Source organism: Apis cerana, linkage group LG3 (genome assembly GCF_029169275.1).
Source record: "Apis cerana isolate GH-2021 linkage group LG3, AcerK_1.0, whole genome shotgun sequence".
NCBI lineage: Eukaryota > Metazoa > Arthropoda > Insecta > Hymenoptera > Apidae > Apis > Apis cerana.
In genome coordinates this window covers 10,413,554-10,441,219 of record NC_083854.1, presented here as the reverse complement: position 1 = coordinate 10,441,219, position 27,666 = coordinate 10,413,554, and the positions used below count along the sequence as shown (strand labels likewise).

At 36.5% G+C, this 27,666-nt stretch overlaps 1 protein-coding gene across 7 annotated transcripts in view; it reads right to left on the bottom strand.

Moving 5' to 3' along the window:
* The window catches only part of LOC114576766 (cysteine-rich venom protein-like), a 94,578-nt gene that overhangs the window by 22,572 nt on the left and 44,340 nt on the right, over nt 1–27,666 (bottom strand). For 3 of the 7 annotated variants that reach the window (XM_062072838.1, XM_062072835.1, XM_062072837.1), the window contains 2 exons: nt 21,858–21,908; nt 2,767–2,865 (listed from right to left, as the gene is read on the bottom strand). In XM_062072838.1, coding sequence (XP_061928822.1) covers nt 2,767–2,848 — 82 coding nt within the window. In that variant the 5' untranslated portion in view covers nt 2,849–2,865; nt 21,858–21,908. The remainder of the gene's footprint in view (nt 1–2,766; nt 2,866–21,857; nt 21,909–27,666) is intronic. The other 4 variants (XM_062072832.1, XM_062072834.1, XM_062072833.1 and 1 more) reach the window with 2 other exon arrangements.

The following is a 27,666-nucleotide window of genomic DNA, read 5'->3' as shown; positions in this document are numbered from 1 at the left end:
TTTTTTTTTCCTTTTTCCCCTTTCAAAATTGTCAAATATTCCAAACCACCGATTCAATTTTTCACACAGGAAACAAAATCTCTACTCTCATCAATCATTTTTCTTTTTCTTTTTTTTTTTCTTTCTTTTTTTTTTTTTCCATCGACTCTCAAACCCGATTCCATTTTCGACGCAACACCTCCCCCGGATTCAAATCACCAAGTCTCCCGATCGATATCAATCCATACGTAATACGTCTCGCAACGTAAGAATTTTTCTCTGATTAATGGGGGCGGTGGGGCTGCGAAAACTCTCTGCTCTGCCCCCGCCAAGTGGCAGATATTACTCACCCAGATTGGAGAAACTTTGCCACCTATGTGCGCGGTAAATACGGATCTTGCAGATTTCTTTCCATCGTGGATTCGCGACGACATCTGGCACCACTGAATTTTGCCAAGAGACCGATTCTCCATTTCTCCATCACCGGCTACTTTTCTCTTAGACGCGAGGCAAAAAATTATAAGATTTTCCATCGATCGTTTTTCCATTAAACCGTTTGCAAGTGGATTTCTCCACGTCCCCTTGTTTCTTGTTCACTCCTCTCTCCGTGTGAAATTAATATTATCGATAGATTAATAGCAATAAATTTTGATGTGGCAAAGGCAGAGAAAGATCGTTCCCCTGCTCGAGATCTGATTACAGAGAGACAAGCTCGCCGATTCGGCCAGGCGATAATCATCGATCCCCGAATATCCCGCGAATGATCGCAAATTATCGATACGGGGAATGCATTGTCCCAGATCCAGATCGAAGGAGGCGCGTATCAACGACGAGCTTGATCTCCTCGTAAATTAAACCTATCCCGCCTATTATCCCTAATTTATCGCGCCCTCTTAGTCATCATCTCTCGGCTGATCGATCGGATGTTTATCCACCTCGCGATGTTTCGATAAAATCTAGCACGGACATCCTTGACAACCCTGCCTTAACATCCCTAATTTAACATTCCAGGTTAGACCTGACCTCTCCCCCTCCTCTCACGAACGGAAAAGAATGGCGCGGTTTCCTTCTCCTCGAGGAGGAGGGTTGATCCTGCTTAGGGTTCGAAACAAACAAACTTTGGAAGAAGTTGGTAGGTAGAGGATGGTTTCGAGACGATTGTTGTGGAGGAGGGGGGCGAATATGGGCAAGTACTCGAGGGTATATTGGATCTGTATTTTTGAAGGAGTGGAATCTCTTTTTACTCGTTGGGATTTTTTTTTATCGATTTATTGGGGATCTCGATTGGATATTCTCCTTTTTATTCTTTCTTTTTGTCTATCGATCGTGAATTTTTTGGTAATTTATTTTATTTTCGGATCTCGTGCGTCGAAGTGGAATTTCAGAGACTTTGTATCATTGACTTTTATTTTTGTTTCTTCGAGACTTTATTGAAAGTCTCGAGAATATTGGAATTTTTATTGATTTTATTTTTATTTCGGCACGATGACTTTTTAGTTATTTATCGAAAATTCTTTTAAAATAATATTTTCGCTGCAAATCCGTGGAATTTATGCGAAATTCTTCGTAAGTTTTTTCTTATTTTTAATTAAAAAAGAATATGAATTCATATATATACATGGAACATGCACGGAATTTATATATATATATATTCTTTACATTTTTCTTCATCGTTTTTAATTCATATTTGATGAAAAAAAAAAAATAAAACGGAAAATATTGGCAAAATATAAATTCCAACGAATTTGGAATTTTTTCATACGAATTTGGAATGCTTCGTACGAATTTTCTCTTTTTTTTTTATTTTTCAAAAAAAAAAGTGTTGATCGTAATTACACTTCGTTTCATCACCCTCGTTACACGTTTTAATTTTTCCTTTGAGAAACACGGGAAAAGGAGAAATTTCAATTTCTAAATCCTCCTTTTAACTTCTTTCTCCAAGAATTTCCATCTATTCGTATTTCAATTTTTAAATATCAATAAATCGAGCGCTAAACTTTTCTACGATAATTCTGTTTTTATTATTTATATTTAAAATGATGACTCGATCGACAAAAGAGTTTTCTCTTTCGTTCTCATAGAAGGAGATGCAATCCGTCAAAAAAATTAACCCTTTCTTTTTCTTCTTCCTCCCTCAGCGAATAAAATTTCACTCGCAAATTACAAAATCCCTAAAACAGTTTCGCACGAATTTCCCTGACCTTTGTTTATATCAACTTTGTACTTCCAGCTCCCCCTCCCCCTTGCCTCGAAATATTAGAAACGACGAAGTTCAGAGTTTGGGGTAACAGGTGTGCATAATGAATCCGTGTGCAACTTTCTCTCCACCTATCATGTACACACCGAATGAATATCGTGAAAAAAATTCGTAGCCACTATTTTTTTTTCTTTTTTTTCATTAAAGAGCAAGATAAAATATTCGTCCAAGATTCGACGTTATCGAAACTTTTCTGAATTTTCCGTGGAAAAAAAATATGTATCCAACGATATTAAAAAAAGAAAAGGAAAGGAAAGGGAAAAAACATTCTATTCGTCAAAAATGTCTCGTCGACGTTCGAAGCTGGTCACAATTCACCATCCATTCGATGGATTCTCGAAACATCTCCTCCCCCGCGAAATACGGCAAGAGATATCGCGAGCTATCTCGTGTTTCGTTGTTCCAAAGATTCGATAAGAAATATTCGCCTAGGTAGATTTAGATTTGGCCGAAGGTATCGGCTATTCTAACCCGTGAAGAGAAAGGAGAGGGATGAATCGAAAGGATTGATACAAATGTTCTCTACTTACTAGGTTTGCTGCGATGCGTCTTTCGTGGCACGGCTGCTGGCAGCGCCAGGGCTATTAGCACGATAATCCAGAACCACCTCATAATTTCCGATTACGAACCTGGAACACACCGAGTTGATGACGCGTTATTGAAAGGAACGGAGACGAAGAAGCAAAGCGGGGTTGGAATTTAAAAAAGGGCTAACTCGTCGAAGGTGTATTTTCGTAATTTGTAAATTTATTATGATGATGAAACGAGTAACGTTTTTATCTCTCTTGGTTGCTGATTAAATGATCGTTTATTTTTCGAATAAACTGTCCGTTTCAGTGGGAAAACATTGAAAAAATGAGACGAGACGATTAAATTTTGCGCGTTAATCTCGTTCTTGTTTTTAATTCGAATAATATTTTGCCCGGTACGTAATATTATTTTATACGAAGGGCGGAAAAATACGAGATTTATTCCCCGAACGAGGGCCATGAATCTTGTTTGCATGTCGAGCTTTTAGCACGCTATCCTTTTACAAAACATCTTTTATTCGGCCGGTGGAGAAAACGTTTCACCAACCGTTTGTTATCAGTTAGCTTGAAATGTTGAACGCGAGCTCGAAAGCCAAAAATATGTATTCACTTTCTAAAAAGATGCGAATATAACGCTTTGAGAAGAAAAGCTTTTTCTTTTATCAAAATAAAATTTTATACCCCTATTCCACGATAAAAGGAAAAGAAGAAATACTCTTTATAAACAAAATTTAGTTTTTCATTATAAAATAGAGATTCGATTTAGAACCAGAATTCATCCTCGATGAGGAATTTCATCCTTCGTTCGTTCAATCATGCTCCCTTTCCTCGAATTCGAATAGGTCGCCATTTTTCCGAGAAAAGTCATCGATTCCAGAACTGTAATACGAACAACATTTATATTTCAATCGTGTCTACAGTTATTTCTCGTCTCAAAAAATAATAATTCCTCATCCGAATATATTTCTTCTCCGAATAAATATCCGAAACCGTATCCAAACTATCAATAACTCTCCTTTTTCAAAAGATACGGTAATCGCCACGAGATTTCATTCAAATTCGCGAACTTTATTAGCTAATAAAATTAAACTCGAGATCGAAGGAGGGAAAGAATCTCGCTCCCACTCAATTACGCAACTAATTATCCCTCCTCCTCTCTCGATTTATCTTCTCTAAATGGCACAGCTCGTTTGGATTCTCAACGTCGGTTCTCTTTGGCTCGTCTCGAGAACTAGAGCTTATATTTTTTTCGAGGTGTTCATTAAAGAAAGCCTCTTACCGGCCCCTTCTTATCTCGGCCCTTTTTCCGGCCTCGTCTCGTGTGCGCCGCCTTGCACGCCCGCCAAACGAGGAGCCAGAAAAAGAGCAAAAAACTGAAAATAAGACGATCCAAAGACGACGCCAGGATAGAGATTTACGCGAGAGATTCTCCTCCTTTTCGTGCCCCCCTCCCTGAAATTCTTTCTCTCTATGATCGCGTGTATTTCGTCTACGTAATAATTGTGAGCAAGTTTGAACGAAGCGTTTTAAGAGCTTTAGGAAGAGAAAGACAAAAATATGAGAAATGCGAGACATTGAGATTTTATTTTTGAAATATTATGGAACGAATGGATTTGAGTTAGGTCTTTTTCAAGCTTGACTCAACTATTTCTTGAATATTTTTAACAGTCTTTGTATCGTGTATTTTATTCTGGTAAAGAGGTAACGTATATATATGTGGATCCGTCTTTTTAAATTCGTTTTTATTCTTTGCGAATAATCCGAAAGTCAGGTTGAACGATATATCATTTTATCCTTCCGTTTTATAGGGACGCTTGTTCCAAATTTAATACATTTATTATTTTCCAAATGTTATTTCATTGCTTATTGTTCTCTTAATTAATAAATATAATATATACGTTCCTAATCGTCGAAATGAAAGGTAATCAAAGAGGAGATAGGAGTAAAAGTAGCGAAGAGAAAGGATCGAAAAAACTTTTCACACACGCACGAATTAACTACTCGCATTAGCGCGGCGTCGAAATCAGTTTCTATTCTCCGTGTATCCGAGATTTCCACGCTCGAACGCGCCCCCTCATTAATCACGATTGCCCGCATCGGCGGGAAATTTCATTATTTCTCCGGAGGCGACGTGTCCGGATGTGTTGCGCGCTCCACGCGCAACGGTACACCAAACGAAGACAGATTGGCGTTCCGTGGAAATCGCCTACAGCGCGAAAACCGACCGAAATCCGACCGTGTTAAACGCTCGTCTTCCCCAGCCACGGGCCGGCGACACGGCTATCTAGCCGGAAAATCAGCCGATTATGAGCCCGGTTCCCCCTGTGTGTCAATGAGGCAGGGTTGTTAAATGGATTTGCCCGATCAGCCGGAAATTTCGCTTTCGCGTCAGCGAGGTTTATTTTGTCGCCCACTTTTTGCATTTATTTCGAATGGGTTTATCCTTCGAATGGGTGAATGTTTGATCCTTTCCTCGCAGGCTTTGTGTAAGCAAAGGTGATGTAGAGATACTTTGAAACCAGCGATTGTGAAAGAAAATATTGTATATCGGTGTGTGTATATGGGTGAGTGGCGAAGAGTTGTTGAACAAATTTTAATGTTTTTCTTTCTTTCTTTTATATAGAATAATTTCAAATTAATTTTTGTAAACAGATGTATAGATATAGGTAGTGAATTATTGGATATATTTATAGTTTATTGAACTATGTAGCATTAAAGCTCATCCTTTCCCAACTTTATCAATTTTATCAACTTTCTTTTATCCACTTTTTACATTCAACTCTATATATATATATACTACATATATTTATTAAAATTCATCTTTCCCCAATATCAACTTAATTATATTCAACATTCTATAACATTCAACTTTCTACAACTTTCTATGTAGCATTAAAGCTCATCTTTTCCCAACTTTATCAATTTTATCAACTTTCTAAGTCATCCTTTCCCAATATTTTATCCACTTTTTACATTCAATTCTATATATATATATTATATATATATATATATATATATATATATATACTACATATATTTATTAAAATTCATCTTTCCCCAATATCAACTTTATCACTTTCTACATTCCACTTTATAGCATTAAAACTCATCCTTTCCCAATATCAACTTTCTAAATCATCCTTTTCCAATATTTTATCCACTTTTTACATTCAACTCTATATATATATACTACATATATTTATTAAAATTCATCTTTCCCCAATATTAACTTTACTATATTCAACATTCTATAACATTCAACTTTCTACATTCAACTATGTAGCATTAAAGCTCATCCTTTCTCAACTTTATTAATTTTATCAACTTTCTAAATCATCCTTTTCCAATATTTTATCCACTTTTTACATTCAACTGTATATATATATATACTACATATATTTATTAAAACTCATCTTTCCCCAATATCAACTTTATCACTTTCTACATTCCACTTTATAGCATTAAAACTCATCCTTTCCCAATATCAACTTTACAACATACCACATTTAATATTCTATAACATTCAACTTTCTACATTCAACTATGTAGCATTAAAGCTCATCCTTTCTCAACTTTATTAATTTTATCAACTTTCTAAATCATCCTTTTCCAATATTTTATCCACTTTTTACATTCAACTATATATATATACTACATATATTTATTAAAATTCATCTTTCCCCAATATCAACTTTATCACTTTCTACATTCCACTTTATAGCATTAAAACTCATCCTTTCCCAATATCAACTTTCTAAATCATCCTTTTCCAATATTTTATCCACTTTTTACATTCAACTGTATATATATATATACTACATATATTTATTAAAACTCATCTTTCTCCAATATCTACATTTATCCACTTTCCATATTCCACTCTACAGCACTATTCGTCCGATTATTTAGCTAAAACACTAGTCGAAAAACTGTCGCGTTGAAGTAAAAGAGAGGGAAATTTGAAATTTTGCCAAATACGTATCGTTCAAGGTACGTATCGCGAGAGGGTTGGTACGGGAGTCGTCGATACCCGAGGAGAGCAAATGGTTCGTGAGTTCGTATCGTGTCTCGATTTCAGGCCCGAGCGATCAGAGAAAGCCGATAGAAAAAGGAGTAAGTGGGTAAGGTGGCACACCTCTCTCACCCTATATCTGCTCTATATATCTTAAACCATTTTGCATTCGCTCTATACGCCTATCGTCTGCGCGGAAAAAGGCTGAAAAAGGCGGCGGATTCCGGGAAAAAAGAAAATGAAAACGTGTGTTCGAGGTGGAGGAGAGCGTAAGAGGATGGAGCAGAGCGAAAAATATCTTTGACGTTCGATCTCGAGGACCTTTGCGTCTCGACTTTATTGCATATACCGATATGGCTGATCTTACCACTGTGCTTGATATATATATATATATATATCGGTGATGTATCGGTGTTGAGAGCGATAGTGCAATGGTTTATGACGGTAAAGCGTCGTAAAAGCGTCATGAAAATTTGTAAAGAAGGATTTTTTTTTTTATTCTTCTTCTTTTTTTTTTTTTTTATTTTTTTGCTTGGAATGTAATGGATGGTTTATGACACGGGGGTGGTGTATTGTAAGTAAAAGACGGTGTGAAAACTCGTCATTTCGAAATGGAGATTTCTTGTTTGGAAATTTGTTTGTATTTGGAATGTGTTTGGGAGATGTATTGTTCGTGAAATCATGTTGGTGCAGTAAAATTTGTGGAAATATTGTGCTTGGAAATTTGAAAAAAATAGGAATGCAATGGATGTAACGTAAAAAATGGTATATAAAAACTTGTAAAAAGAATATTCGAAATGTATTTGAAAGAATAGTGAGGTATGAGGGTGTATAATAAAAAGTGCTGTGAAAAATTTGTTAAAAAGAATATTTGGAAATATGTGGAAGAAGGAAAAATATTTTAAAAAAATGATTTATCATACGGAAATGTATGATTTAACAATTCATAAAAAAGATTTTTTTTTATGCTTGGAATGTAATTTGGAAAGATAGCGACGTGAAATTTTTAATCAACCGTGTTATCGATCTTTGTATTCTAGTAATTCAATGAAATTTAATAATAAAACAAAAGATAAATTTTCCTCCACTATCACATATAACTATTACATATAAACTATCACTATTATAATGGCTTCTTTACTAATTTCAAGATATTCAAAAAACGAAATTTAATACTTGAAATTTCATTGATCTCGCAGCAGCTGAAATTTTAGAGAACGGTTTGGAATATTTGGCGAGAATGAGAAATAGCTTTTTGAGAAGTTGGAAACTGTGAAATTGGAAGATTAGAGAACTCGGTGGTTGTAGAGTTTAGAATTGAAGAGCATTGCGGAGCATTCAAGATTGCAAGGTTCAGAATTTTAGAGCTTCGATGCGTAAAGTTGTACGGGGCTCGAAAATTAGGGTAGACGGAGATAGAGCCGAATTTTCGAAATTCCTCCCCGTTGTTCCCCGCGGAAAATTCCAATAACGAAAAATTCCACGTCACGAAATTTGACACCGAAAGAAAATTCTAAAAAGTTTATACCAATACTTTGATTTAAAAAAATGTACAACGAATATACATACGATATATCTCAAACATTTACAAATCTCAATATCCTCAAATGAAAATATTAAACAAATTTCGCGACATAAAAAAAAATATATATAACGAGTTTTAATGAAAAATCATCTCTCGAATTCTCGAGTGAAAATATCGCGGAAAATTCACCATGATGACAAAATGATTACACTTTGGAATTTCGGATTAAAACGATTTATATAGAAATATTTGAACGAAATGAACGAGGTTCATTAGACGCCACGTTTTATCGTTTAGAGAGGAAGCGTGGCCGAAACGTTGCCAGTTCGTGTCATATCGAATTCCAGTGGTGAAAGCAGGGATGCGCTCAGCCAGTCTGCCTATAACCGATTTCGACTACTGGAACTGCCATCGACGCGCTATCGCTTTTCACGACAAAACACGAATTTTCCACGCGAAAGTATGAATACAGAACAAGTCGTGAATACGTCATATAGAAGTTGTTTCTGGTGAAAGGAAAAGATTTTTCTTTTAAATTCACTTTGAGATATATATTTGTATCTGGACATTCGGTGATCAGGGAAAAGGGATCCTCTCAATTTTTTTCTCCACGATTGAAGCGATTAAACGAAGAAGAATTTTCAGGAATGGAATACATAGGGAATGTACGCACATTCCAATGAAATTACATTACGCTGAGCGTTATTACGAGCGGGATCCCAGTATCATTCGTGGAATTAAACGAAAACATCCACAGGCGACGGGCGAAAATTTTAAGCGGGAGGTATTTTTGTTTGGCTAAATTTCAATGTGGATTCTGTGTACCAGTGGATTTATTGTAACTTTAAAAAAAAGAATCTTGAGAATTATTAAGCAATTGAGTGAGAAATACTTAAGAACCTTTCTTCCACTCACCCCACCCTTTTTCTCGCAAATTTCTACGAATTTCCATATTTTCGATAATCCATTTTTCCCATTAAGTGGAAAAATGTGTCGTCGAGATAAAAATAACTAGAAACGAAGTCAGCGTAATTAGCCTGTTTTCCGTGTATCGCAATCGAAACACTTCGACCCAGTTTTCGCGTTTAAATTTGACATCGCGTTCAAGAAAAGAAGTGGCAATCTTGCATAATGGCAAATGGAAACCCGCGAAAATTCGAAATGAGAATTGAATTATAATAATATTTTTCAATAAAACTTTCATTTTCTCAAGATATCCGGATTTCTCCCGTCGATCAATAATATTCGTATACGTTCGAGAGACGGATAAGTTTCGGAGAAGGCTAATCAGTTTATTCCTTACGCTCAACGAATTAAACCGTGTGGCTATCAATCAATCAAATAACGGCCAGAATAGCAAAGTTAGTTTCTAACAATGGAGTTTAGCTAGTTGTTTAATCAATCGGTATCAGTATTGGTAGGAAACAATACAACTTCTATATACACATAACGCCGGATCAATATTTCCCATAATAAATTAGCTCGAGATACAAGCAATACCACAATCCCGTCTATAATTGAACGATCCTTCTAACTTAATTATGATACACTTTCCGCGGAATATATCAATGGAAGAATCAATAAAAGAAAAGAAAGTTAATCCATCGCTTTAACCATCTCCATCCCAAATTTGAAATTTCACTTTCGATCACATTTCTGATTATTATATTTAGTTCGATAAACGGTACACTCAATTGTGGATGCGGATGAAAAGCATGCTTGCTCCACGACTACTTTTTCATCGACGATTCGAGGATCGAAGGAAAAATTTAATCGACTTCTTCGATGATTATGGAAATATACATCTTCGTGCGTTTAATCATAGAGCGTGGGGGGGGAAAAGAGGTGAAAAAAGAGGGGTCTGTGTGGAGAGACGAGAGTTCGAGTAGTAAGAGGGAAGAACGATCCCCGAGGAAATCCGTCAAAGAAAGCCGGTAACGTCTATTAAGACCTTTGTCGCATGATTCGCATTTTTATAACCGAATCGACGTTGCTGAAACGCGATTTCATCCCCCGTTGGCTTTCCTCAGACAAAGGGATCGAGATTGTTCGCCGCATTACAAAGGCATTCGTGGGAATACCGGGGAAAGACGTATAAGGTATATATTCCGAGGAATGATTTTCCTCGGTTGAACAAATTCGCCAAACGTTACACGTTTCGTTATTATATACTTACGTGTGCATCTAATAATAATCCAACCTCGAATATTCCAACAATTTTATACGTTTATAAAATCGATCGATTCGTCGACGTTTCATTATTAATTACGTCATCAAAATAATATTTTTTTTCTAAAAAAACCAGAAAGTAACGAGAGATATCGAAGACATAGTCACAACTTCGACCCGGTTATTCGAAACTTTTTCCAATGCTTTTATCGTTAAGATATCGAGCCAAAATAACCATTAATTCGAACTCGTTCGAGGAGAGAACGTCCCTTTTATTCTTCGAATCCTCTCTTGCGATCACTCCTCTCGTTTCGACTATCTTCTTCCATTCTCTCTTTCTCTCTCTCCACTCCAAGCGCCGAATTCGTGTCGTGGTGGAGACGATCGAGTATACTTGGGGCAGCTATGAATATGTAGAGAGGAAATAACCTGGGTTTTGCGCTCGACGACCGCTTTACATCATCCGGACACCGGTCCGCTCGAAACGAGTACAGAGATCGCATTTCCGTTTGATTTTTCTTCGATTTACTCCACTGCCGCCAGAGGGCAGAGTGGAGTTTCGTGTTCCAACGCTGCGAGAAGCAGTTAGGGACCGTACACGGATTACTTTTCTTCCTTTTTTTCTCGAGAGACATCATTTTCTTGAACGTGTTCTCGAGTTTTCCCAAGGATTTGTAGCATATTCGTAGGTATTTATAATGTAAAACACGAGTGACTCGAGTGTTCTTCTATCTGTGGTTAAGGAGAAATGAATTTATGAATTTATGGTGAGTTTAGGTGTCTTTGGATTTTTTTGGAAAGCTTGTTAAAATATAGCAGATAATAATATAGAAAAGTTGGGCGGATTTGCTAGAAAAAATTGTACTTATTTTTTTTATGAACGAAAGATGAGTGTTCAGATTCTCGTGAAGGACTTTGTACGAGGGACTCTATATTTTTTCCGTAGAGGTTGTATAGTGAACGTAGATGTATGATGGAAATTTATGCGAGTTTGCCGACTAAATGGACGTTGCGAGTGAATTTTAAACGAGACGAAAAAATTTCGTTTTTACTTACGCGAGGTATGCGAGTTAAGAGGAAGACAACATTGCGAAAAGTGTATCGTTCCACGATCATTCCGCTTTGTCGACTTCTCTCCCTTTACCGAGACGTTTCACATGGATTATTGCCCAGAGAAGAAACGCGACTTTTGTTCACAGTTGCTCGACTTTTTAGAACAGCAGGCGAAAACGCAGTCAAGTTTCCTTCTCTCGAGATTTATTCGTTGCCCCCTCGAACCGCTAGAACCAACTTTTCCATTCCCCTCTATCTCCTTTTTTTCGTACGAAAAAAATGTGACAAACATATGCAAGAACGATACGTTTAATCGTAACAACCCGATTCGAATTATTTCCCAAAATTTATCTATCTAATTTCCGATCTTCTTGCTTTTTCCAAGTTTAATGTTTAAAGACACGATGTTTATATTTCAATGAATAAACAAACAGAAAGAGGAGACAGATAAAATTAGTTTTAAACCAATTCACCGAGGCGAAAGATGATCGATCGATCGATTTTTTTTTTCTCTGTTTGTTTGTAAAAATCAATCGCGGACGATGATATTTTTCTGACAACGTGGGCGGGGCGCGCTCTTTCGGAACAACTGTACCGAATGATTTATCGATACACGGTGGAAAACGCGTCAAAGAAAATCCGTGGGGATTTATCATTCCGATTTAATGCTCTTCAGCTTTCGACCAACTTGGTTTCGGTGTATCTTTCGAAATGATCCAAGTTCCGCGATGAATATTTTACTTGGCAAAAGATCGGATAATGGATCTCGCGGACTTTATAGATTCTATCTTCGCGATCACGATGGATGGGAAGAAGTTGCCAACGCTTGTCAAGAATGAATTGAAACCCGGCAAAGTACATAAAGTACGTAAATGGCAATTTCGGTGAAAAATGAAGGTAAGATTAATTTCGAGAGGAAACGTCTCAGGATTTCGTTAGAAATTCTTGCGTCGTTTTCTTTTCCATTACATATGCAGCATACGGTAAATAAATCGTGCTCGAGCTTGTATCTTCAAAACATAATTTAATTTTAAAATACTTGGAATCTTTCGTATATTATTAATCCCTCGAAGAAGATTTTTGTATATGCGCTTTTCGCATAATTTCGAATCTCGCGCGACTCGAACATAGAAAAGATGGCGACGCAAAAGGTGTAGAGAAATCTATCATTTGCGTGAAAATTTTTTGAGAAATGACTGTCACAATGAGAATAGAAGCCGTTGAAAGATTAAAATTTGGCATGTGTATGTGAAAAATGAGTATGATACAACGAGCAGAAATATTTCTTCTTTCCAAGCATCGAAAATAAAAATTTCCATCATTTTAACCTTACACTATGATTTTTCGTGTAAAATTTTAATAATTCATAATATAATTTTAAAATCTGAATCTTTCGGACTAATATTTCTCTGGAATTTCGTTCCTTGTTATTCATTCCTTGCTGTGGTGTCTGACAACAATCCAACGAGCTTTGTTCCTCTCTCAGGATTGTTCTCGAACCGTGCGTGTTTGCGTAACAAAAGACACTTTCTAAGAATGCACTCTCGTCCGTGGATGGTTATTGATCGCCCTTCTCTATTCAACATCGCAATGGGAATAAAAATATGGAAAATTTTCTCCTATTCAACGTTGCCAATGGTTGACTTTCGATCAAAAATTATATCTCGTTAGATACATCGTTTCAGCCGCCGATTGTACCGATATTTTATCACCCTCTTATTTCATCATCATTATTAGTCTTGTGAAATGAAGAGTACACGGTAAGAAGGAACGTATCTAATAAAGTACGAGATACGAATCGCACAACTTAACGCGAACGTATACATTCAACCATCGTCGACTTAATTTTATTTCATTGCAACGATTATGGAGTTTTATTAGGCTCTAAGATAAGCAGAAACGTTGGCTCGGACAAATAAGACGATTATCGTTAAGCGACTCACAATCTTACTCGCGCCTTAATGGAACCTTCACAAAATTACAGTTTCTCTTATTTAACGCTTCAAACGTGTCATATATATTCACATTTTTATCATTTATTTTACGAAATATATACGAAAAGAAATGAAACAAAGAAAACAGGAATACAATAATTTCTCCAAAAAAAAAAGGAGCATGAAATCGATATTGAACCGAATACATACGTCAAAGGGAGGGGGAGGGCGTTATCCGGGAACAGAGTGTCCCCTCGCGCGAAAAACCTTCGGATCCATCGTTAAAATAAGCAAAAACCACCGCTCGTTATCTCAGTATTGGGAGGAGTGTGTTTGTTTTGCACGTGGGTTTATGCAAACAGTGCGCGTGGCAATGATAACGCTGTCAGAATTCATCGTTTTCTCGGGGTTAGCGAGAGATCAGGAAATCGTAGACGGGCAATTACCACCACGATGGGACGGTAACAGTTTTGGGACGGGGTTGGTTGTGAAAACGTCATTAAAATTGGACTTTTGAACCGTCCAAAATTATATTATATCCATCTCTTCCTCGAGAATAGGAAAGGATTTGCAAAATGTATAATGCAGATTTAATGTGCTATTTCTCCGCAATTTTCATCTTCCAATGCATTGACGATTTCGAAGAATCTTATACTTGTCGACGATGAATCTTTCCCCTTTGCAACTCGATTAGAATAATTCGAATAAAATAAAATATTTCTTAAAAATTCCTCCGATTTAATCGTTTCGTCAAAGGCAATCATTTTCATCCCTCGACGAGATTTATTTATTCAACGAATAATTTGAATAAAAAAAGACAGAAAGAAGCGAATACTTCTCTCTCCATTTTTCTAAAATTCCAATATTCCTTCGATTCGTCGAATTCATCGTTTTAAACGTTCCTTGTAAATATATAACCGATATCGGCCGATTCCAAAGGCGAGAGCGTGTTCGTCATCTATCCTCGAAAGAAAGAAAAAAAGAATTGGCAAGAAATTGGTTCTCGAGTGGCAATTGGGGGAGGGAAAAGAGCGCGTTTGCTTTTCGAAGGAAACGTTTATCCCCTGGGAGGGTGAGGAGGAGAGGAGAGAAAGGGGGCTCGTTTCAGATTTGCGGCGCGCCAGCAATTCGAGGGGTTTCCCTCCCGCACGTTTCTCCTGCATGCATGGACACCGCGCTATTTTATAAGGGATTTTATTCATTTCGAATTCCCGGCTGTAGAAAATGCGGTAACCGACACAGACCTGTTTCACTGTTGCGACACCCGCCGTTAAAACGTGCTTAAACCTTTGACTCTCTTTACACCCCCTCTTTGGACGCGAGGGAAAAAACTATGCGTCTCCCTGGTTAATTATCGCGGTGACGTTGCAATGGTACGATTAAAAATGTTGGAATGCAACTAATTCAACTGTGGTCGAACGAATGCTTAGATTGGAGGGAGCGTAAGAGGCGAGTGGATAAGATAATAGTGATCGGAAGCTAGAAGTTGCTAAATTTTTCTTCTCTCGTGGCAGGTTGAAGGAAAAAAGCAATCGTGGCTTTTCTTTGCCAGCGGAACAAGAGAAACGTTTGAAAGGTCGCAATAAAACGGAACAACACTCGAGAGGCGAATCTGTTTTTCATATTGAAACAGTCACGTTCCTGTGCAGAGGGTATTATTACAACAGCCGAGTTTCTCTTGTTTCGTTTCGTCCACTGCCATCTCTCTCTTCTACTCTCTTGCAATTTCCTATTCAACCTGGGATCCCTGTTTGTCGAACAGTTTACGTACATACGTGAACGTCCACGCCTCCAGCCTGATTAGTTATACGCGCAATTCCATCAGGATTGGAAGACGCATCGGAAACTAGCTCTCCTCCTCCTTCTCTCACCGTTTCGTGGCTTCCTTTCGACCGAGATGAGAGGAGGAGGAGGAGGATTGCTTCGATCGAGAGAGAAATTAGCGCGAAAGAGGTATTACGAATGGTAATATTATGGCTGATGATTATTAATATGGGGAGGTCGTGTGATACGTCGCTCGAAGCAGGTTTATTTAAACGAATTATACTTCACTTTATCTCGATAATGTTATTTTCTCTTCAAAATTTATTTATTATTCCCTATGTTTCAACCTCTCTGGCAGAATTTATCGATTTCTATGCGGTTACTTTCTCCCCAAAATTTCTTTCTGCCATTGCTCCTTTAAAATTTATCACTCTCTCTACGTTCTTTTTCTTCTGTTCCCTTTCGAAATTTACCAATCCTTCTACGTTCTTCTCTCTTCAAAATTTCTCAATTTCTAATTCCCTTCTTCTCTCCCAAAAACGTACCAATTTCTCCCACCACGCGGAGCAAAGTTGGTGTGCAAAGTCATGCAAAGAGTCCCTCGAAACCAAAGAAGCACGGTGCTCGACAAAACAAACGTATCTCGGTCCCCTCGGATTCCTACACCTTGGCGAACTCTCCAACAACTATAGCACAGGAAACTACAAAGGCGACAGGCAAAACTCGTTGAGTCAACACTCGGTTCCCTCTTTCTCTCTCTCTTCCTCTCATCGATTTCATCTTGTAACAAACTCGCGATTGTATTAGCCGAAACAACGTCGATAAACATTTGTGGATAGAGTTATATTTCGACGATAGAGGCGAAAGCAATGGGGATGAGCGGTGAGGAAACGTCTTCGGGCGATATCGATTGTGAAACTCGGCTCCAACTGCTTTCCAACTCTTCCACCTGCGCTTCTCTTTCGTTTTCTTTTTCTTTTTCTTTTTTTTTTCTTTCGTAAGACGAACTTAAATTCCTCTTATTTCATCCCTGTCGCGCGAATCGCATTCTCGCGAGTTTTATTTAGGAGGCTATCGAACGTGAGATTATTCGTTAAAATTTTCTGGAATTTAATAACTATTTAAAAGAATTAGAAATCATTTTATTTCGCGTTGTTCCAATCAATTTTGTTGAATTGATTTCGGAAATGATTTGGATACATAGTGCTCCGGCTTCAAAGTGCTCGAAATGTACGTTTCGATTAATCGATAATGAATCGATAATGAATACAATTGGAGAAGGAATTTTTCTGTTTTTCGAAAGTGGTTCGGAAAAATAAATAAAATGGAGAAACAACGTTTGTCCGTTTGAAAATTTATAACGTAATAATAATAACAATAAACCATTTTTATGGATATATTCCACAAATATAATGAATACTTGTACTCGCGATAAATACGGGAAATGAAAGGAAATATTATGTTTTCGTTCGTACGAACCAATCAAACAATTCTGTTGTTCTTCCCTTGTTACGTTATTTTGTAGGAAGGAAACAAATTTTTAAAGCAAATATATTTTCAAATATATTTACATTATATCAATTTCCCGTCTTTTACCAATTTATGGTATTCGTTAAAAATATATTTTTATGATTTCGATAACGAGAGAAATTAAGAAGAGAAAGGAAAGGCACAAGTTTTAAAATTTATTCCCTCTAGAATACATCCGTTTATTATTCAATTCGACCCAACGATAAGAGGTCTTAAAACTGCTGAGCCACTCTGTAAATGTCGTCAACGGAATATAAAGAACCTTACGATGCATTTCTACGGTCATACTTTATCTGATATTCCGAAAAGAACTCGAAACACCAAACAGGATGCAGTCCGTTGCATCCTCCGTCCCTTCCTAACGATAAATTTAAACATCAGAGAGAAAGAGAGAGAGAGAGAGAGAAAGAAAGAGAGAAATGTTGTTTAACTTGCAAGAACAATGTTGGAATTTCACGGACATTTTTCTCGATACAAACTGCTATCAAAACTTCCATTCCATTTTTGTTTCTTACACGCCATGTGTATTCGGTGACAAACATTCCGTGTCATAGATATTGTCTCGTGATCGAATTTTATATACACTGGGTATATAAATATGACGAAGTAAATAAATTATGAGAACAGACATTTCTGGAACGATATTATATCTCTTTTCCTTTCCTCCTACGAAATAAAATATTCGTGCTCCACTAAATTAATATTAATTAATATTCTCGTAATAAAAATCTAAACGATATCAAGACTCTACCAAATTAAAAACTTCTCTGTCTAATCTATCAAATTCTCTAAATTCTCTACACCTTTCTTCTCCTACGATAATCAAGATCAGATTCTCCTCAATTTCCTCAAATTCTCTACCTCCATCTTTCCTCTACCTCCATAATTGGCAAAATAATCGTACAACAATCACAATACCAAATCCCATCCACTCACATCCGAATCCCTCCTCTCCACTCCTGTATAAAAAAAAAAAGGAGGGAAATCACGATTCAAGGGGAATCTTCATTAACCTCGATCCTCGTTAGAAACGTCCAACCACCCAAACTTCAACCAAGTAACAATTCCAAACTTAACGAAGGGAGAGAATGTCACTCCCCCCTCCCGGGTTATTAGATGGCGCTTGTTGCGCGGCAAAACTCGAGGACGTGCCGGCTAAGTTCCTGCTTAGTGGATGCTTCCGCTTAAACGATGTTTCCGTGGTGCACGCATGCGAGACCGCCGTTCAACGGAGGCGTTCTAGTAAACCTCCCCCGAATACACAACCCTCGAATCACCCTCGATGCTGTTCGCCCAAGCGTCGTAAATTGGGCCGAGGTATCGCGACGAGAACAGAGATGCGACTGTGGAAGGATAGAGAGAGACGTGCCGGGTGGTGGTTTCGTCTTGGAAACTACCCTCGACAATGGGGAAAATATTAAGTTGGCGAGAGACAAGTGAATCCGTGTAAGTTGAGTTACTTCGCGGAGGTGTTGGAAATTAATAAAGTTTGATGCGTTTTCCGCGAAAAATATGATTGGGAATGAGGGGTTTTTTTGAAAGTGCTTCACTGCAATGTTTTCACTGCGTTTGTCGAAAAAGAATGTTTCCTCGAAACGGGGTATTTATAACTTCTAAACACATTTAATTACACTTTGGAATAATAATATGATATATTTGTATGGTAATAATAACTGTAATGAAAATACCGATGTTACATTTCCAGACTCGATAATAATTGTCCTATAATACGTGGCATCTTGTGCAGAGCGGTTATAGTTATACCATAGCGTATCATGGCGTTTTATACGAATTGTATTCCAACCATTCCAAGAAAACAATGAAATAAACAATGAAAAGCGATGGAAAAAATAAATAAGCTCGATAATTTTATTCGTAAAATCATCTTAGGATCACGCGTAAGATGAAGAGAAGAAAGAAAGGAAAGAAGGAGAAAGGTACAAGTTTTATTTAGCGATACGTGAGGGGAATTTCGAGCTTTGAATTTTCGTGGCCGGCCTCGTGGACGTTGAGACGCGGCGCGGCACGTTACATGCAAATTTTGGTCGGGCAGGGACGACGACCAAGTTTACAAAGGGAAGGGCAAATTAAATATTGCGACGAGCCAAGGTTCCTCGTCGCGACGGGGAAAGAAGGAGCGGGAGAGGGGAATGAAATATTAACGTCCACGATCTTCGACAGGGAGGGGAGGTGGATTGTTCAAACGATCCTTTGACACGAACGAAACCTCGTTTCATCGAGAATTCGTGAAAGGGGACGTAACGAGTCCCGCGGTGTTTGAATAAAATATTTGCAAAGATATTTTGAACGATGTAATACCACGCCGTGATATGTCTCGATGTTCGAGTATCGTTAACGTGGATAATCGCGGGAATAATTTTATTAATTGGATCAATTGTTATTACGGTTATTATACACGGTTTCGTTTCTTCGTTGGAAAAGTAATCAAAAGTTTGGAGGATAGAGAAAGACGGATAGACGGGTCATCTGCAAGTATAACAATGGGAGACGAAATGGAAAGGCGGATGTTGATTTCAATCTCGTTTCGTCCAAAGGATATCTCGGGAAGGACATGGACATTTTCAGAAATGTATTATTTGTACGATCTGTATCTAAGAGAGTTAAGCTCGCTGATATTTTCGTCGTGCAGCTTTTTTAATCGAACAACACACCCACTTGGACAACTTTTTTCTCTTCAAACATTTTCTCTCTCTTCTTTCTTCTTACGTATTTCAAAACTCGTCAAACATATAGATAGTTAACGATATACACGCGGAGTAGAACGGTCGAAAAGCGCAAAAGACGATCTTAATGAAACGAGTGGCAACGTTGGAACGAGAAAGGGCCAAGGGAAGATACACACGTTCCACCAGGAATATTTTCATTTAACCATCGGCAAACGATTCGAGCTCCACCTTTGAGCAACGGTGATATTTAATTCGATCCCAGGGACCTTTGTGGGGCTCATCGCTCGTGGAATTTCCATATAAACGCGGCACTGCGATAGTTTAAACACAGAGACCCGAATGCAAATGCGTTTTTCGTCGTTTCTCTCTTCGAGTGTGGGGAGAGAAGTGTTCTTTTTTCTCTCTCTCTCTCTTTCTCTCTCCTCTTTTGCGCGCCCGTGATTTTCCATGTTGATAACCTCGTGAGATCGACGACCAGGAAATATCGAAAGGTTGGGTAATTTTTTTCTTTCCTTCTTCTTCTTCTTATTTATCGATGATAAAATGGAAGCTTGTGATAAAAGTATTATTTTATTCGGTAGAGCTCGCGCGACGAACCGTGTTATTCGTTGCTGTTTGATAATTTGTTTTGCCAGATGCGGGTGAATTTTGGGAAAAATTTTTCGTTTCGTCAATATTTGGGAAATAAAAGAACTTGGTATTCCTCGTGTAATAATAATTATTCCGACGAAATGAAACATTGTGTAATTGTTTTATATTTTTAATCGAACAAGTCCTGAAATGTTGTGTCGATAAAGATAAACGAGACTCTTTCTCCTTTTATTATTCATTCTCACGGAAGAAACGTCAAATATGGGGGAAAAATTGTAGAAAATAAAATAGCCAAGTAATAAAATAGCAAGAAAATCACGTTGAAAGAATTCGTGCCAGAAAATATATTATTTTACGTAAAATGTTATTCACCGGTTATTTAATTATTAAATTCCATCATTTTCATTCGAACAAACTCTTTGTCTCCACGCCAACAATTTTTTTGTAATTTTCTCCAATTTCTTTCAAACGTTCCATTCGATATTTCTTTTCTTTTTATCTTTTAACGAAACCAACTATTTATATTTCGCTTAGCAATTTTTTCGTCCAATTACCGATCTCACTATTCAAACATTTTATTTATTCGGTTAATCGACAAATTCTTTATTTCACCACCAACTTTTTACGATATCTTCTTCGATTTATCTTTCATTTCAAATATATATATATATATATTATTTCATATTTTCATAATTTCCTCCCCTTATCATTTATCTCGTCCCCGTAAAATAAATATATTTTACTTTGCTCAAGAGAGATCGAACGATGAATCTTGAAACCCTGTCTTTCTTATGGCGAAGCTTGGTCCATGCACGGTTATCACGCGTAACAAGGGTGGAACGGCGTCGCCCAGAAAAATCATGAATATCACTCAGGATCGATTTACGGGGGATATCAGTCATTCGGTTGTGAATGCGAAAATTTTTCTCGTCTCGACAGAAAAGCTTTATTACGGGGACGTATTTTGTCTCCATAAACTATTCAATATATCAGCGCATGTATCATGTCTGAACGATAATATTTCCTTACCGTTCGCGCGAATTTCCTTCGAAAATTTCCTCAAAAATATGATTGAACGTGCGTCGAATTTTATTGTACAGCCTCATTTTTTTTTTTGTTGCTGCGTGGAGGAGAGTTGTCGCAAATATGAAATATGCGAATAAAAATTTTGTACGCTTAAAGAATACTTGTTTGGGAATTTTCTTAAAAAAGAGAATTAAAATATAACGTAAACACGATTTATGACAGAAATAATTTAAATAATTGTCCCTGTGTATATCCTTCTATTAATTATTATACGCGAGACAAATATTTTGATAACTCGTTGACATTTCAAGATAGGACGCAATATGTAAATCGAATACAGAATAGAATAATGGAATAATAAAAGAAATGAATATTATTTATATTCAAATTGATCTTATACAATCCAATACCAAATCTTTGTCAAATCCACTCGTTTTATCTACGTTCAATTATTCGCCTTCGAGAAAACTCTAATTCTTCTTCAAATTTTTACCAAAAATTAAAAAATTCGATTTATCATTAACAAAGAAAAAGTCGCTCTAATCTCAAATCCAAATGGAAAATGGAAAAAGTAGTAGCCACGATTAATGGATCCAGAACCGAGGTTTCGAAACGCGGTTCAAATCTCGTGCTCGAGTTATTGACGAGGAGAAAAAAGAAAGAAAGAAAAACAGTGAAATGGAAACGAATGCCGCGTAAAATATTCTCGATTAACGGTCCTCCAATCTGGCGATTTCGTTCGTTGGTCCGCCGAAAATTATTACTGGGGGGGAGGAGAGAAAAAGAAAAAGGTGAAACTTACCAGGAATCGGTGGGACAATTCGTTTCTTCCGGCACCGCAGGAGAAAAAACTGTAACAGGGGGAAAAGAGAGAAATTGAAACGTATGTGGATGATGTATGAGAATTTACTTAAAGTTGACGGCGAAATTAAATTTGTTCTCTGTATACGTGTGTGTAATTTTTAATGAACGCGAAAGAAGTAATATCTTTAATACCGTTTTAGTTTAGACGATTGAATTAGTCGATTAAATTTTGCCTAACGAGTTTCAACTAAATTTATTGGATAAATTTATTATATTTATGAAATATAATTTGCAGAAAATTTAAATCCAAGGAAAGTATAAATGACACTCAAAATACAGGATTAAGATTATTTAAATAAAAATCAATTCTAATTGTCGATTGTTCGTGCAAAATTTGATACGTAAAATACATAATTTATACAAAAAAAAGTGGAAATCATCAATTTTATACGTTCAAAAAAATAAGAACTAACCAAACTTTATAAATAAGAAAGCAACTTTTATCTCAATAAAATCTGATTAGATATTTCAAAAACAATACAATTAAATAAACGTACAAAAATAAATGATTCGACGTAACTTTTGAAAAATTATAAAAATTTCCAATCGATTCAACTTTCATCCTCCTGAAACATTTAAGAAAATAATAATAACGATAAATCGTTCCGAGTATCATTTTAAATCACTCGTGATTTAGAAGATATATAGAGAGACGCGAAAAACGATGGATCAAACGTAATTCTGAATTGGGATAGAATCGATGAAGATTCTTGGACGAATAATAGCGTTAATCGGTTCGTAGAGATCGCGAATAAGCGACACGCGCGCATCTATTATTTATTGACGCTGGTGCACGCGTTGTGCGCGATTCGACGTACGGAATTTGCGTGCAGCGCGCGGAGTTGGTGTAATTAATTAGCGGAGCAATTACGGGGCGTAATGAAGCCACGGCAACGAATTGGAAGCGCGAGAAACGGCGCGTCCAACAATCCTCGTATTCCGGGGTTAACGAAGATAACGACTTTTTTTGATCCTTTCTCCATTTTATTCCATAGAGAATACATTTCTCTGCGTGAAAATGAAAAGTAGCGTTGGAAATTATTATTATTTCGTTGTTGTTCTTCTTCTTTTCTCTGGTATCGCGAATATTAAAAAAAAAAAAAAGAATGAAATAACCGAAGTGAATATTTTAATACTAATTCGTAATTTTGTGGAACAATCTCTCGATTGAATTTTAATTTCGTAAACTTAAATTCAGATTTCAACAGATTGAAATTTAATCAACGCCAAAATTCGATCGATCAAAAATTGAAAGAGTGATCGATAGTGAAACGTGGTAAAAGCTTGTCAAGAAAAATCGAAAAAGCTTGCGTACACCTTAAGCAAAAATAATTCCTCGAGCAAAAAAACGACCATCTAAAAAATTTAAATCTCCGATAATAATAACGACGATACATCTCAATGCCTGACAAACAAATCTCAAGGAAAACTTTCATCGAAATTCGATCGTTGTTATTACTTCTCACTCACTCGAGTCAATTTTTCGAAAGGATCGAAACGGAAAATGAATATCGGTTTATCAGAAGAGAAGCAAGAATAAGCGCGCGAAGTATGACCCATCCACGGCTTAATTAGGGGCATTAATATGGATAAACCAGGGGGAGAGAAATCCGAAATGCGAAGGATTTGCATGCTTGCGAGCGCCACCCTCGTATTTCCACCCGCTTTACCTTCCTTCCCGACAACATCCGGATTTCCCTTTAAAACCTCGTGGATCACGGAGGAACCGTTGGGATTTTCCACCAGGTATATTGCCCCTGGATGAGAATATCGGCACGTAAAGACGTTGTTACGTGGGAGGGGGGAATTAAGATTTGTAGGGGACGGATAAGAAATGAGCGGGATTCGGGATTAGAATTTTATGGAATTCGATGATTATTACTCGAGAGGAGGTGTGTCGATACGAATTTATGGAACGGTGTTAGAGAATTGGATAACGATCGGTTAAATTTATTTATTTAGTTTTGGAGGAAGAATCGCTTTAAATCATGTTAAGAGGATTGTTATAGAATTTAAAATTCACCGAAATTTTATTTATTATTCAACGTTGCTAGCAATGCCACTACTTCATAGTTGGGATCTATTTGCTTTTTTTAGATACGTATAGTTCAATTGTTTCGTACAGATACGCGCAATCACGTATAATCAAAATATATTCATTCAGCTAAACTCGTACATTTATATTTATTCACTGCTCTGTCGACACATCTTCAATAATCCCATACTTTTCGATATAATTATTCGTGAATATCAATATTCCCCTTTACTTAATTTCTCAATCACAAAAATCTCACAAGTTCTCACAATCCTTATTCATCTTGTTATAGAATTTAAAGTTCACTAAAATTTTATTTATGGTTTTATTATTCAATGTTGCTAGCAATGCCACTACTTCATAGTTGGCATCAATTTATTTTTTTTAGATACGTATAGTTCAATTGTTTCGTACAGATACGCGCAATCACGTATAATCAAAATATATTCATTCAGCTAAACTCGTACATTTATATTTATTATTTTCACTGCCTAGTCAACAAGGATAATTCGTATATTATATATCTAGGAAGGAATACTAATTTTTAAGATGGTTAAAAAGAAAGTTTCGACCTTCTTTTATGAGTGATAGATTTTTTACGTTCGTTTATTTCTTTCAATATCTCGAATAAAAGTAATTTTCGAGGGAATTCGAAGGGCATAGAGAGAGTTTAAACTTTAAAAAAGATGATTCCACGAAGATTATTGTACGACAATTTTTCACGAAGTTATAATGGTTCGATTAACCGTGTTAATATATTTTTATAGACAGGCAGATACGCGTAGATAAATGTACAATAAAAAGTTCCAATCGTTATTTTCTCCAAAATTGATTTAACATTCCATATAACTTGTTTCTTGTAACTATCGAGAAAAAAAAAAGGGCATAATGGTCCAATAAAAAGTTCCAATAGTAATACTCTTAAAATTGTTTCAACATTTTTATAACTTCCAAGAATAAAAAGAGTACACAGTTGCGGCCAGTGTACAATAAAAAGTTTCAATCGTTGCTTTTCTAAACCTCAATGTTCAAGAAAACTTGGAAGAAAAAAAGATATACTTAATGAAAATATGTATAATAAAAAGTTTTCAATCCTTATCTAACTCAATTATTTTGCATAACTTCCTTTGTAATTATTAAAAATATACAAGAAATGGATATCTTGGTTTTCCAAATCAATGTTCGAATAACTTCTCCATAATTAGCAAGAAAAAAGGTGAATCGAGTGAAAATATGTATAATAAAAAGTTATTCCAACAATTATTTTTTAAATCTTTAAAATCCAAACTTAAAATCTGTTCGTTATTCGCATAAATTTCCTTGTAATTAAAGAGAGAAAAGGAATACACGAATAAAAATAAAAAGTTTCAGTCCTCTAAACGTTCTCTATACCAAGAATATATAAGAATATCCAAGAAAAGGATACACATTATTTTCCTAACTTTATAAGTATCATGTATCAAGAAAAAAACAACACAACTAAACATATAAACATTCGAATAATTTTTTTCCAATAATTCCAATCGTTATTTTCCTAAACCTAATTCATTGATAAAAGAAAATTTTAATTATTACTTTATTAAACGTAATTCAACTTTCGAACAATTTCTATCATGTATCAAGAAAAAAACAACACAACTAAACATATAAACATTCGAATAATTTTTTTCCAATAATTCCAATCGTTATTTTCCTAAACCTAATTCAATATTCCAATAATTTCTCATTGACAAAAGAAAATTTTAATTATTACTTTATTAAACGTAATTCAACTTTCGAACAATTTCTATCAAGAAAAAAACAACACAACTAAACATATAAACATTTGAATAATTTTTTTCCAATAATTCCAATCGTTATTTTCCTAAGCCTAATTCATTGACAAAAGAAAATTTTAATTATTACTTTATTAAACGTAATTCAACTTTCGAACAATTTCTATCAAGAAAAAAACAACACAACTAAACATATAAACATTTGAATAATTTTTTTCCAATAATTCCAATCGTTATTTTCCTAAGCCTAATTCAATATTCCAATAACTTGTCACCGACGAAAGAAAATTTTACTTATTACTCTATTAAACGTAATTCAACAACTTCTTTTATAAGTATCAAAAGAAAAGTTTCGATCCTTATTTTTCTAAATTTGATTCAACCAAGAATTTTCTCTCTCCGAAGAAAAAGACAATTAATGAATAAACTAAAATAGTATAGAATAGTATTCGAATAATTTTCCTCCAACCTCCTTTCAAGAGAGAAAAAAAAAAGAAAAAGTTCCGATCGTTGTTTTCCTAAAAAAAAAAGCATTCGATTCAACATTGAAACAACTTCTCTGGCAAAAAGGGAGAGCCGATTGAAATTGTCCATTAGCGCAGCTGTGTGCGGGCTCCGCGGTGAAAGGCGGGCCGGTTATTAGAATGATCGGCTGGAAGCGGCGCGTTCATTCGATCGTCGAATCAGCTACGGGCCATTTGTACGTATTTACGGTGCGATTCAGCGACTTAGTTAATTGGCTACGTAGATCGCGGCCGTAGATGCGTTTTGCGGCGGCGACCCGATTCCCTTCGGAGCAATTAGACACCGCCGCCGACGCTGCCTAGACCGCACCACCGCCGAGATCGATCGACGCAGCGAACGAACGATCGATCCCTCCCCTTTCGAACAACGAATCGCACCGACAGACAGTTGCACGCGCTTGTAATTTGTCCTCCTACGGTGTCTCTCTCTAATCGGCGAGACGCCGAACTCTCCCCGCGATTCACATTTTTCTTTCGTCGAATCGATTCGGTCATTGATTAATAATAACAGTTCTTCAATTGCTACTTCACATGAGGGGTGAATAAATTTTTCTTACGTGTTTATTTGAACTTCTTGTCTTGTTGTAGTGGATCGATTTTCTGAAATTCTTTTTAAAGAATTCGACGTGATCGAAACGATCGATTATTACTTGACACCTCTGTCCTCGATGTACTGTTACGAAAGTTAGATTTTTTAATCGAATCGTTTAAACGGAATTGTAATGGAACGAAACGGTTGCACGATAACGACACAGCGATCGGGAAACGTTAAGACGGTTTCGGTCGAGTCACGATTGGTTCCGGCAGAGATCGATATGACATCCGTTATGAGATTTATCGGGCATCAGACGTCTGTCGAAGAGATAACGACCAGATAACGGTATTCTCTCTTCCAGAAAGAGGGAGAGAGAAAGGGGATGAATGGAAGAATGAATAAAAAAAGAAAGTGAAAGGAAATAATGAATGAGAGAATGAACGAAGGGGCGAATAAGAGAGGGAAAGGGAGAAGGAATCGCCTAATGATTCTCTGCACTTATCCGACTCTTCGTTCTATCCTTATTTTTCGCGAATCGGCGAACGCATTTTATTCTCTTCTCTGATAGGAACAAAGAAGAAATTCTCAAGAGAGATTCCCCCTGAAATCTGAAATCGCGGCAATCGATCAAATTGCCTTTCTGTCACTTCGCCTCGATCACCAGACGTCTACTCTTTCACATCTAACCGGTTTGCTCTTCTTCAATCTTCGAGATGTTCTTCGAGTGCGATTTTCCTTCTCTTTTCCCTTTTCTCTTTCTTTTTCTTTCTGTGTCTCCCCCTTTCTTCGGATAAAGGAAAGAAGCGAATGGAATGGAATGGATTACGCCGCTCGATCCGCGGATCGAACAATGCTCTCCGAAGATTTATCCCAATA